The sequence below is a fragment of the Pyrgilauda ruficollis genome, unplaced genomic scaffold (genome assembly GCF_017590135.1).
Source record: "Pyrgilauda ruficollis isolate IOZ18807 unplaced genomic scaffold, ASM1759013v1 scaffold31, whole genome shotgun sequence".
Lineage (NCBI taxonomy): Eukaryota > Metazoa > Chordata > Aves > Passeriformes > Passeridae > Pyrgilauda > Pyrgilauda ruficollis.
This window is the reverse complement of record NW_024524489.1, coordinates 4,702,746-4,715,186: the sequence shown is the minus strand read 5'-3', so window position 1 is coordinate 4,715,186 and position 12,441 is coordinate 4,702,746. Positions and strand designations below refer to the sequence as shown.

At 53.0% G+C, this 12,441-nt stretch overlaps 1 protein-coding gene across 1 annotated transcript; it reads right to left on the bottom strand.

The window, feature by feature from the left end:
- Positions 1-241: 241 nt before the first annotated feature.
- BCL2L11 (BCL2 like 11) lies at positions 242-11,883 on the bottom strand. Its single transcript, XM_041473929.1, has 4 exons — positions 11,811-11,883; positions 10,259-10,507; positions 5,695-5,807; positions 242-3,375 (listed from the first exon to the last, which is right to left on the bottom strand). Exons 1-4 carry the CDS (start codon positions 11,881-11,883, stop codon positions 3,286-3,288), a joined length of 525 nt encoding a protein of 174 aa, XP_041329863.1. The 3' UTR covers positions 242-3,285.
- Between the last annotated feature and the right edge of the window lie 558 nt (positions 11,884-12,441).

The following is a 12,441-nucleotide window of genomic DNA, read 5'->3' as shown; positions in this document are numbered from 1 at the left end:
GTTGGGAACACTCGAGGCAGCACCTGACAAAGCAAATTTGTTCAAGAGCTGCATTTTGGGTGGCCTGAAGCATCTCAGAGCTCCAGGATGACGAAATGGAGAGGGGAACACCAAAATGGAGAGGGGAACACCAGGTCTGGAGGGATAATGGGTGAAAAATGGGAAAAAACTGGTGACAAAGCAACAAATATCCTCTTCTCAGGAGAACCTTAATCCCCACAAAGAACCAGCACTCGGGACAAATAGTTGAAAGTTTTTATTCATATAAAACTCATATTAAGAACATAAAAGATTCTTAAAAACAAAACCAAAAAACAACCCCCAAAAAACAAGGCTCTTGCAATTATTTACAGCAGTATTGCACAAGTAAAGTGGCAATTACCCTGTCCAAAATTCATCAGTGCAAAACACAAGGAAGGCAGGGAAATTGCAGTCAAAAATGCTACATTAGCTGGGTCCTGCGACATGATTTAGTGATTCACGTGATCCCATGGGATGGCTGCTCCAGGAAAACCTGGCTGGAGCAATCCCTGGGGGTGGAGGAACCAAATTCCAAATTCCCACTGAATTTCACTAATGCTGAAGTCTTTGATGTGCCTAAATCACTCCTGGGAAGCGGGGACTTAGGCACTTGGAGAAAAATAAGATTAAAATCTTGTTATCCACACCACGATGGCTTTGGAAGGGGATCCAACACTTCTGGCAGGGAGGAAACCGAATCTTCACAGGAACTTAAATAAGCAGGAAATAAATATACAACATTTCTACAAGTTACAGCATTAAACAGTAGAGTGCATTAATTACACAGGGGAAAAAAAAAGAAAAAAAAAAACAAAAAAAGGACAGTATTTACCAATTCCACTCTAAAAAAAGTATAGGAAAAAACCAGGATTTTTAAAAATTTTTTTTAAGTTTTTTTTTTAAAGTATTTCTAAGCTGTACAAAACTTACAGGAGAGAAAGGAGAGGGAGTACATTGCACACAGATATTTGGCTCAGATGATGAAAATAATATGGTACTCTACTCTAATAAATATCTGAGTATTTACAGTTTGGTGCAAAAGAGGAGAAGCAAGAACAGGATCAATCTGGTTTCCAAGGAAAACTCTTCATCCTTTTGGTGCAACACAGAGCACAGGCTACACTTAAACACGACCCAGAGCAGGCAGCCAACGTGGCTGAAAGGAGCATAAATCCCTACTTTATATCATTCTTCTGTTTTGAGGCTTCTTTGGGGGCTTTTTCTCACTAAACCTCACAACACCACAGGAATCCTATTTTTTGAGGGTTCCTTTTCCTATGATTTTTGGCTGGGAACTCCTCCTGTGGAGAAAGCCCTGGGAGATTTTGCCAATATCTTGAATGTTTGGGGTTTTTTTTTCCTTAAAATGAATCTGTTTTTTGTCTCCATGGGAGGACAGGGTAAAGTGCTCTTTGGTGATTCTTTGGTGTACTCCAAGGGACACATTCTGGGATGCCAAAGGTTGGGAGATCCCAAAGCACCATTTCATCCACCAGCAATGATGGAACTCAACCGGGAGAGAGAAAAAAAAAAATCTCACTGGGTCTCCCCACCTCTGCTGCCAAGTTTTATCGGTTTAATTTTCATTTTACCAGTGGAATTCCATGGGAAATCCCTGGTGGCAGCCTACAGTAGGGCTGGCTGGGGCAGCACAGCCACGGTGAGCCAAAGCCAGAGGTAAATCCCAATGGATGAGGAGCAGGATCTGCCCTGGCCAAGCTCCCTCGTTATTTGAACCGCTCGCTCTCCACCAGTGCAAAGGGCTCCAAAATGCCCTTCCCAAAACACTCCCTGCTCCTGCAACCGCTGCTCACCTTGCACTTCCAAGGAGAAAAAGGGAATAAAATTGGCAATTGAGGTTAAAACTGCCCCTGTGATCCCCCAGGAGCAGGTGGGGAGGCCCCGCTCCGACCCGCCAGGCACAGCCATGCAGAGAGGTCCCACTGGGGTCTGTCCATCATTAATTGACACTAATTATCATCCATGGCACTCAGCAGCTTCTCCCTGGGGGAATAACCGCTCCAAGGGGGGCTTGGAATGGGGTTTTCCTTCTTTTCTTTTCCTATGGTGCTGGTGAGACTGGAAACAACCCCGTAGCTTTTGGGGAGCACCTGCACCAGCCTGAGGGAAGGGGGATGTCTGTGCATAGATATGGGATGGCTGGAGCAGCCAATCCCCCAAAAACATCTGCTGGGAGACAACGGGAACACCCACGGATCCATGGCTCCAGAGGGAAGGGGAAAGGCCCTGGGACACGGAGCACCTGGGAACTTCTCTCTCTGGGAGGACACAGAGCAGTCAGATCCCCTTGGAATGTCCTGGATAGATCCATGCTGGGCTGGCATCCTTCCATCTGCATCTGGGTGCTCATCCCCGTCCAAACACGGAGAGGATCCCAGGAAAACACAATCTTGGAAACCTCTTTTGACAGCCATGACTCACAACAGGTCCTGCTGCCGTCGCCTCTGGCTGTGGTGTTCCGGGAGCTGCTCCCTGCCTCCGGAACGTTTATTGCTGGATTACTCAGTCCCCCACATCTGATAGCAGACACTACAGAAGCGTTTTCACACGTTTTATAGAAAGAATTTCTTTTAAAAAAGGCAACCTGGTGGCTTGGGGTTTGGTTGGTTGGTTGGTTGTGATGGTTTGGACCCTGGAGTTCAACAGCAAAGTCTTGAAATTCAGAGTGGATCAAAAAAATAGAGATATCAAAACCCAAAAAAAAAAAAAAAAAAATCAGTCAGCAGGAAATAGGCTGATTTGCATTATGTAAATGAAGTTGGATTTGGGGTAGCATTAGGTATTTACAGGTAAAAGAAGTGCTGATTAAATCCCTCTGCCCTTTTTCCAGCCTTTCTGGGGGCAAACACCCTGGAGGCAAAAGGAGAGGGGAGGAATCCGAGCCTCTGCAAGGCAAACTCTGAGGTCTCTGCCCACCAGCTGGCTCAGGTTTCCCTCATTCCTGCCATGGGGCTCATGCCACAGAATTCCAGGAACGATGACAAAACATGATTCCACATTTTCGCTGAGACTCTTTTGAGGAAAAAAAAGGCAAAAAAAAAGAATAAAAAGAGTGGAGAGAAACACCGAGTAAACACCACTCTGCCATAAAACGCCGCGGTCGGAATGGGATGTCCACCCTCATCCTGCCACGTGTCCTGGGGGAGAGGCAGGGTGGGAGCCCCACATCCATCCATGAGTCCATCCTTCCCGGCCTTTCCCAGAGAGGAGTTCAGTCCTGGTGGCTGGGGATGCGCCGGGCGCTCACTGGAGCCTCCAGATGAGGCGGATGATGTAACGCAGCAGGCGCAAGATCACGACCTGGGGGTTTCCCACCTGGTGATCCAAGAAACCCTGGAAGAGAGGAAGGGAGAGAAAAAAAAAAAAAAAAAAAAAAGAGAAAAACCAAACGAAGCGGTGACTTTCATTCCCAGCATGAAGCCCCCCATGCCATATAAACACCTGGAAAATATTCCAGAGGCACAAAGTGAAGTGTTTAACATTTTGCAGCCAGCAGAGCTTGGGGCTCATGACAGCAGTCCAGGGATGCCCCCTCTTCCAGGAAAAGCCCGGGACCCGTGAGCCTTGTTGGGACAAGGAGTGGCTGGATGACAAATTGCCCAATTTCCCGGTGTCTGGTCCGAGAAACGGTCCCACAAGTGGGAGGCCACACCCCTGGGGAACGTGACAGGGAACGCGCCGGGACCGCGCCGGGACCCGTCCGACAGCCCCGACCTGCCCGGCGAGTGCGGCTCTGGCACTGCTGCAGTTCCCCATTTCTAACCTCGGGCTGAAAGGGCAAACCTCAGAGCCAGGCAGGGCCGGCAGGCGCGAGCCCTTCCACCCTGCCCTCCGGAGCCCAGACAGCTCGGGAGCAGCCAGAACGCTTCCAGCAGGAAAAGGGACCTTTCCGCAAAGTGCCTCAGGGATGATAATTAAACCATGGCTTAAATGCTCTGAAACCTCCCAGTTTTGGGTGCAGGGAGTGAGAATTTGTCACATGCTGACTGCACCAGGTACAAAGTGTTTTTAGGGTCACGCATGACGTCCCCTGCTCGTGTCACCTGAGCAGGCAGGACGTGTTCTCTGCGTTCCACTCCTCGCCCCGGGCCAGCCCTGGGTTGGAATTGCAGCCACAGCACCGGGAACAGCCTCGTGCAAACCTGGGGGATGCTCCCTGCACCTCACCCTGCTGCTGCCTGGGAAACACCCCCATTCCCATCAAATTCACTCCCTTATCCACCACAGGGTGTAGGGAGCAGCATGATGTGCCCAGAGATTTCCAGCACCAAAGGAGCCAGGATAATGCTGGAAGGATGTTCCTGCTCCTCACAAACTACTCAAAATTTAAGGCACTGCTCTGGGAGGCAGGGAGGAGATGGGAGATGAGTAGTCCAACACTGAACAGGCTCCCCAGGGAATGGTCACAGCCCCAAGGCTGCCAGAGCTCAAGGAATACATGGACAATGCTCTCAGGCATGGGGTGGGATTGCTGGAGCTGTGCAGGTCAAGGAGTTTGGATTATCCTTGTGGGTCCCTTCCTCAGGATATTCCAAGGCACTCTGCATTTCTTCCAGCTCCTCTGGATCTGCCTGCTGCTACCAGGTGCCTCCAGCTTTCTGGACAGCCTGATCCCTCCCTTTCATTGAAAAGATGTCCCTTCATCCCAAAAAGCAGCCACTTTGCATCACAAGGGATCAGCCTGGGTGGGGGAGGTCTGAAGATACACATTTTGGATTTTGGATTCTGGATTGGGGTATCAGCCTATCACCATTTTGTTGCAGGTCATGAATGCCAGGACATTTGGGAAGAGTGGAGCAGATGGAGATGATGTAGAAAAAGCAGGATCATAGCAGCCTGATCTCTGTTTTGTGGGAAAGCCAACCCTGGGAGCAGCGAGGAAGCACTGCAGGAGCTATTTGGGAGCCGAAGCTGATGGATAAGGATCCAGCAGCCAGCATTCCATCACCAACACTGCTCCTGGCCCCTCTTCCCACAGCCAAGCCCGAGTGGATGGAGCAGAATCCACAAGCAGGGACATGCAGCCGTCGGGAACACTCGGCAGCTCATCCTGGCGAGCTCATCTTGCTTCACCCCCTGGGCTGGGCTGCCTTGGGCTTGGGATTGGGCTTCTCTCTGGCATTACTGCATCGACTCGGGTTGCAACACCCCAAGGTGAGCAAGTTCATGGGCTTATAAAAACTCTTTCAAAACAGTCTTTGCAAGAGAAGTAAGTTCCAGCACCAAGTCTCTTCTTTGCAGCAGCTGGGATTTGGGAGCTGCGCTGGGAATCCCACTGAAAGCTTCCCTAAAAGCGATGGTGCTGGGCAGCGCATCCCCCAAAACCCCCAAACTTTCCCTGCTTCTTCCTTTTTAAAAGTTTCCTCATCACCATCAGGTCCAGGCCCAACCAACACCTCTGCCCCAAAACCCTTGTGCAAACCTGGTGCCCTAAGGCTTCCAGCCCCGATTTCAAGGTCATTTTAAATTGATTTAAAGGTTATTTTTCATTGATTTGAGGCCGCCGCCGCTGATTTGCCTGGTCCAGGCCACCCCCCGCCCGCGCAGCCTTTTCTCATCTGAGTGAGCGAAATGCTCACCGCAGAGAGAGTTTCCAGAAATGATTCAGCCTTTCCCTTTGAGAGAAATGGAAGGTGAAGAGGGGAAAGTTACCCTGCGTGGACAATAGGAGGCATTGAACTCGTCCCCGATGCGCCGCAGCTCTTGCGCGATCCAGATTTCCGGCTGCACCTCTTCAGCTGGAGAGTGGGATTGCCACCGGGAAGCTGCGTGGGATGGAACAGGAGAGTTGGAAACCCAGGAAGAAGAACAAATTGTATAGAATTTACTACATAAAACTCTCTAGTAACCCATCAACTCTTGCCATCTTATTCCTATTTTTTATTACTATTGTATTTTAACTCTCTTGAATCCCAGGGGCGCATGTGGGGACTCACTGTGCACAATGAACAGGCTTTTATTCCTGGTTATTTCTGTATTATTATTACTACTATTAGGTTTTTATTTATTTATTGTAGGCTCTCCTTGGGAGCATCTCCAAGCTTTGGTCCCTCTTAAACAGGGATAAGAGCCAAGATGCCACGCTCCAATTTCCTTCCCTCGCCAAACCTCCTCTTCCCCCTTTTTCTCCTTCAGCAGCAACTCCTTCCCTAACCTTAAAAACCCTCTGCCTGGATATTTTCATCCAATTTTCACATTTCTTCCCCAAATCATCCCCAAGTACCCAACAAGGAAAACCAATGGGTTTGTCATAGGGAGGAGAAAGCCACAGTTGGATTTGTGTGGAGAAACCACACTTCCAGCAAATCCAAGTGCTGGCTTGAAAGAGAAAAGAAAGAGTTAATGTGTTTATTCTACTGCAGAATACTTAATTATTTAGGTCTACATCTTAAAAAGTTATTAAACAAGTGATAAATCCTCCAAATAGCCAGGGTAAAAAAAAAAAGAAACAGGATCATGTATGGTACCAGCACCACCTCATCTCCCTTCCTTAAAGTTTAGGATCCAAGCAGGAACTGCAGCCTTAAGGAATATTAAAAAAAAAAAATAAAACCCAAAACAAACAAAACAAAAACCTAAAAAAGCATAAATAAAACAACCCCATACAACCAAAAAACCAAAAAGTACTGCACAAAACAAAGCAGTGTTTTGGCACGACAGCTTCGGGGGAATCACAAGGGAACAGGAATAGCTTCCAATCTTCCAAACATTCAAAGGATTAGTAGGGCAGTTAGGAAAAAAAAAAAAAAAAGAAATTAAATAAAAGCCTGGCTCCAACCTGATTGGAAAATGCCTTTCCGAGCCAAGGCAGCGCTGCTTGGCCGGAGGATGTGTTTTGTTTTCACGCTGTAGTAGCAGCGCCCGCCGCCCGCGTCTCCTCCCGCCGCTGAATGAACCACGCGCGGCGCTCGCGATCCTCCCGGAGCCAAACGGGATCGGCCGGGGCGGAGCCACCTTCCCAAATCCCACCGCCCGGCCAGGCAAACAAAAACACGCGGCCAGCCGCGGCAGGAAGAGGCGAGGAGCGCCGGGGACGTGAGGAAAACCACGCGAGGGAGCCGCGCCGCTCCCGCTCCATCCTTTCCCCGCTGCGCCAGCCTTCCTCCCGCCCCGGCACCGCGCTCCTCCGCCCCGGAGACTCGGGCTGGGCTCGGTGGCTGAGAGCGAAATCGCGCTGAGGTTTTCAGAAAGGACTTTCTGCGGCGCTGCCGAGCGGCGGCGGCGAAAGGGGCCAGTCATAACTGGTCCCCAAAGCTGTCACGGGCGCTTTCGGGGGCGGGGGGACACAGTCATAGCGCGAGCCAGCGCTATGTCACCGAGGGTGACACGGCTGCCCCGGGCACGGCGACAGCGCGGGGGTACCGGCACCGCCGGGAGGCCACGCCTGGCTCCGGCCCGTGGGATGCTCCCGCACGGAATTGGTGCAATTCCCTCTCGGAAAGGCAAAGAGGCCAAGCCCAAATTGCAACGTCGGCTCCTGGGTTAGGTATCCAACCCCCCCCCGCGAAGGAAATCTTGGAGAGCCGGGAGAAAACAGCAGCGATTCCAAAACAAGAGCATCAGGAGATCAGCAGCAGATTCCCAGCTCAAGGTTTTCCCCTTAAATCCAAATATTTGCGTGTGGAGAATCTCCTTTGAGAGCAACAGGTTTATACTGCTGCTCTCCTCATGGGAATACACATCGGGACCAAACCAGCACTGGGAAAACCCACATCCAGAGCACCTGCTCCAGCCACATTCCCAAAATCCACACGCAAACAAACACGTGCCTTCAGACCGAAAATCCAATGGAAGGAAAAGGAGAGACACAACGAAATACCATGCACGAAGTCACCCAGTGCCTCCAGAAAGAGTGAGTTTGTCTCGGGTGACTTACACTCCCAGCTGGGAATTCCCCATCCCTGCCAACCTCCTCCCTCAAAAGCAGGATCAAGCCTCTTCCTCTGGCACAACCAAATCAACTCACCCTTGCTCCTCTCCTTCCCATCCCCAAAAGCATTCTCCTGGATATGCCAGGCTGGCACTGCAACCCTTGTTCCCTTCCATCCCAGAGCATCCCCTCGCTGCTCATTTTGTCTCATTTCCCAAAAGAAACAGCTCTGGAGGCAGCTGGATGTGTCCCCTGAACTGTCAGAAAGGCAGCACAGCCCAAAGCATCACTTCCCAAAACCTCCACACCAACAGCTCCTCCTTACACAACCCAGGGCATTCCCAAGGGCTGCCTCCACCTTTACTTGCTCTCATCAAAACCTTTGGGGAAGGCTTTGCAAGATTTAGAGAGGGACTTTTGAGGCAGAGCATGAGCTTGCCATGCTGGAGCAGCCTTGGAGCAGTTCCCCACTGCCCATGGGAGAGGCCGGGAGCATCCGTCGCTTCTGCTTGCAGGAAACGCCTGTTTATTTTAATAAAAATAATAATAATTATTATTATTGCTTATGCTTCCGAGAGAAACTCTCCACCTTGCAGCCTCTGCTCACAACAGAAAAAATCAGTGGGTAAAAGCACAACAAAAATATCTCCTTTGCTTCCTTCCCCAGGGACTGACCCACTTCCATGTGGAAAACTTCACGGCACGCATCCAGCTGGACACTGCCAAGGCACAGGGATTGAGGAGGAGGTGTGCAGGGCAAAGCCATGGATATTTCCCAAGGAGAGCTGCATGGGAAGTCACAGCCTGGGAGCTGCAGGCCTGGATGGGGATAAAACAGCTCTGTAGCTCCATGTTCCCAGCTTAATCCATTCAGGAGTATCCAGGAGTCCCAGTTAAACAGTACTGAGGATTTTCCATTTGCTTATAGTTGTTTAGGATGATGCCCCTAGCAACACTCACAGAGCAAAGGCTCCAATAAAACAGCTGATGAGAGCACAGGAATTTGGGGGGGGGGAAAAAAAAATCAGGGAAAACATCAATTTCTTCCCAGATAAAAGAAACCGAAGCCTTGGCTCTCCCGGCAAGGAATTCCGGGAGCATCCCTGCCTGGCCGTGCCAGGGTGAGATTGTGAAACACGAATTAAGCTGTAATTACTGCAATAATGTCACAAAATCTTTCCTAAGGGCACGTTACAGCCAGGCCTCCGCAGCCAGAGCCAGAAGGGAGCAAAAACACCACCAACCAAAAAAGATGGTGTTTAGATCCCAAAAAGCTTGGAGCTGGCGTTTGTCATCCCCATGCCTCGCACCCACCGTGCCCTGGTGGAAGCTAAAAGGTGGGAGTTCAAAGGTTTCCTCCAATTAGAGGGAATTCATCAGGAGAGGCGAATGCTGGACGTTCACGCAGCTCCCGCGGGCAGCTTTTCCCTGCTGGAGAGGCTTCACCTGGCAAAGCCACTCGTAAACACGCCCCCGCCCGCCTCCGGGCCGCTTCCCAGCGGGATTTTGGGATGCATGACCCCAGCACCTCTGCCACTGATCGATGAGAGAGCCGGCAGCGACGCACGAGCCAGGAGCCACTTGCTTGGCAAAACAGCCTGGGACGAGCGAGCCCTGAGTAGGAAACTGGACTCAACAACTCTGTCCCCTCCTCCCCTGGCAGCAACTGACCGAGCCCGGAAAAGAATAAACATCATAGTAATAAAAACCCCGGCGCTGGACGCGCGGGAGTTCCCCGGCGCTGTGTTTGCCCGCGGGCCCGGCCAGCTTCCACAAATCCCAGAGCGCCGGGAGAGCCTCCAGCCCGCGGCACGGCTGCTCCCAAAATCCGCAGGGTGGGATGCGGGGGGTGCTGCTGCAGGTGCCTCGCGTGGCTACCTGTGTTTTCCATCATTCCAAGGGAAGCCCCTCGAGGCAAAGAGCAGGATCCCCCAGGCACCCCTCAACAACCCCCCGGCACCGTGCGCTCACAGCTTCACACAGCCCTCCTCTGCAGCCGCACCTGGGCACAAACCCCGGCCCTTCACACGCCCCACGAGAGAGAATCCGTGTTTTCCGCGGTTCTGAGGACAGCCAAGCCAGGTGAGGAGGGGAAGGCGAGGAAAGCCAAGCCAGGTGAAGGGGTCGGAAAAGCGCTCCTGCACTTCCAACCTACCCTTGAGCTGTGCATTCACCCTCCACACATCTCCCCCGGCACTTCACCCTCACACCTTCGCACGCCCCCACAGGAACTCGGTTCTGAGGAAAGCCACGCCAGGTGAGGAGGGGGAGCGAGGGCAGCCGAGCCCGGCGGGGAAGGGAGGCGAGGAGGAGGAGGAGGATGGGGAGCCGCGCCCCAGAGCTTACCCATGGCGCTGAGGCAGTGGCTGAGCGCCTGGCAGGGCGGGCTGGGGGTCTGCGTGGCCTTGTCGCAGCCCAGGGGCGCGGGGCTGCGCTCGGCTTCGAACGAGAAGTACCCGCTGGAGGAGCGCGGCAGCAGCGGCGACCTCCGCACGAAGATGAAGAGCGGCGAGCGGGTGGCGAAGGGGCCGGGGCTGGCGGGCGGGCCCCGCGCCGCGGCGGCCGCGGACACCGGGCCGGCCCCGGGCAGGGCACACACACACATACACATACAGCCCCCACAAACACACACACACACACACACACACAGCCCCCACAAACACACACACACATACACACACACACACATCCCCCACAAACACAGCCCAGAGCGCTGTGTTCTGATGCCTTCACCCTTCCCACCTGCACCACGCACTCACACCTCACACACAATGCTCACCCCGCGGGGTTCACCCCTGCGCACACCCCGTGTGCTGTGGGTGCTCCCCTTGCCTGCACACCCTTACACACCCCAGGCACGCCTTGCTGCACCCCCGTGTGCCCACACACCTCTCACCCACATGCTTGCTCTTCACACACATTTTACACACACTGCAGGGCACCTCCTGCACCCCACAGCCCCTCCTGCTGCATCCCTTGCACACTCGTGTGCACAAACACACACCCGGCACTGGTGCATCCCTCAGCAGCAGCAGCAGCATCTCCAGCCTGTGGAGAAACACAGCTGTGGACAGGAAGGGCCATGGAAAGGAAGGAAGGCCATGGAGAGGAAGAAGGACCATGGGGTGGAAGAAGCCTTATGGAGAGGAAGGACCCAGCTCATCCATCACAGGGGCTGAGTGCTGGAGCAGATTCTGGGGTGGTCGCAGGTCCCCCATCCCACCCCAGTGTCCCTCACCACAGCCAAGGATGGTCCCACACACTGCTGGAGCATCCCTGGTTGCTCTGGCTCTGTTCCCACCCCCTTCACTCCACTCCAATGTGAGGGGAAGGAAAAGTGGCTGCGGGTGTTTGAGTGGCAAAAATAATTAGGGAAATTTGTTAGGAAGAAATTATCAGGGAAAAATTTGAAGGCAGGACCAGCAGCAGAAGGAAAGGGCTTGAAAGGGCTCAAAAGGTCTGGCTATCACCTTTCCACACCAGAAAAAGTGAGGGAGAAGCAGCACTGAAAATCAGTCTTGTTCCTTTTTCCAGCCCTCCAGCAGTGGTACCCACAGCGCAGTGCTGGTGGGGCTCCACAGGGCCCCGCTTCCTTCACACTTCCCTTGGATCCAGGCTTTTCCCCTTGGCTGGGGCCTGCAGAACATCCTGTGGTGGTGGGGCAGAGCGAGGGGGACACTCTGGAGGCACCTGGGCTGCCGGGACACGGGGCCAGCCAGCAGATGTCGAGTCTATTTTCTCCTCCTGGTCGTTTTCGTTTCTGCGTGGGCGGCTCACACGAGCAGAAAGGGGATGGGGAACAGCCTGGCCTTTCCAGCACCCAGCCTTGAGCTGGCTCTTCTCCTCCTGCCCTCGGGATTTTGGAGAGCCAGGACAGGCACCAAGTGCATTTTCCCACCGTGAATCACGGCTCCAGCCTCACGGAAGGAATCCGTTTCGACGTTATCCTCGTTCCTCTTGTCGTGAGCCATCTCGGAGGAATTTGCACCGAAGCCCATCCCAAACATCCTTAATTTTCGGCACTGTGGGCACAGATTGAGGGAGGGGGAGTAGAAACATGCCCCTCAACACTGCCTCAGGCCCTGCAGCATCCATCCCCAGCTCCCTGAGAATGCTGTTTGGAATGCCTCATCCCAGCCTTCCTATGCACCCATCAACATCCATGTGCAGGGAGCTTTCCCTTGTCCCACATGGAAATGAGAGGGATGGAGGAGGATGGTGGGGATCCCATGCTGCTGCAGCATTCCAGTTGTGGCATCTCCCACCCAGCCTTCCCTCTGTGCCATCACAGAATCACTCAGGCTGGAAACAACCTCCCAGATCACGGAGCCCAGTCCAATCCCAGCAGGCTGTCCCTGCCACTGGGAAGTGGGCAGGGAGGAAGTTGGAGCAAAGAAGATGGGACCTGGCTGGAGGGAACAGGCCCCTCACAGTGCCCTGAAAACCCCCAGGGAAAACCACCCCCAACCCCTCCTCCCCACCCAGCAGGTGCTCACCAAACCCATTCTGACCTGAACAAAGCGCCAACG

Excerpts from the sequence above, each read along its gene's own strand:
- BCL2L11 (XM_041473929.1), bottom strand. The coding sequence starts at position 11,883 with ATGGCTCACGACAAGAGGAACGAGGATAACGTCGAAACGGATTCCTTC. Across the intron at positions 10,508-11,810 it reads GGCTGGAGCCGTGATTCACG|GTGCCCTGCCCGGGGCCGGC; the intron begins GTGGGAAAATGC and ends GTATGTGTGTGT. Across the intron at positions 3,376-5,694 it reads CCTCCTATTGTCCACGCAGG|GGTTTCTTGGATCACCAGGT; the intron begins GTAACTTTCCCC and ends CCTCTCTTCCAG.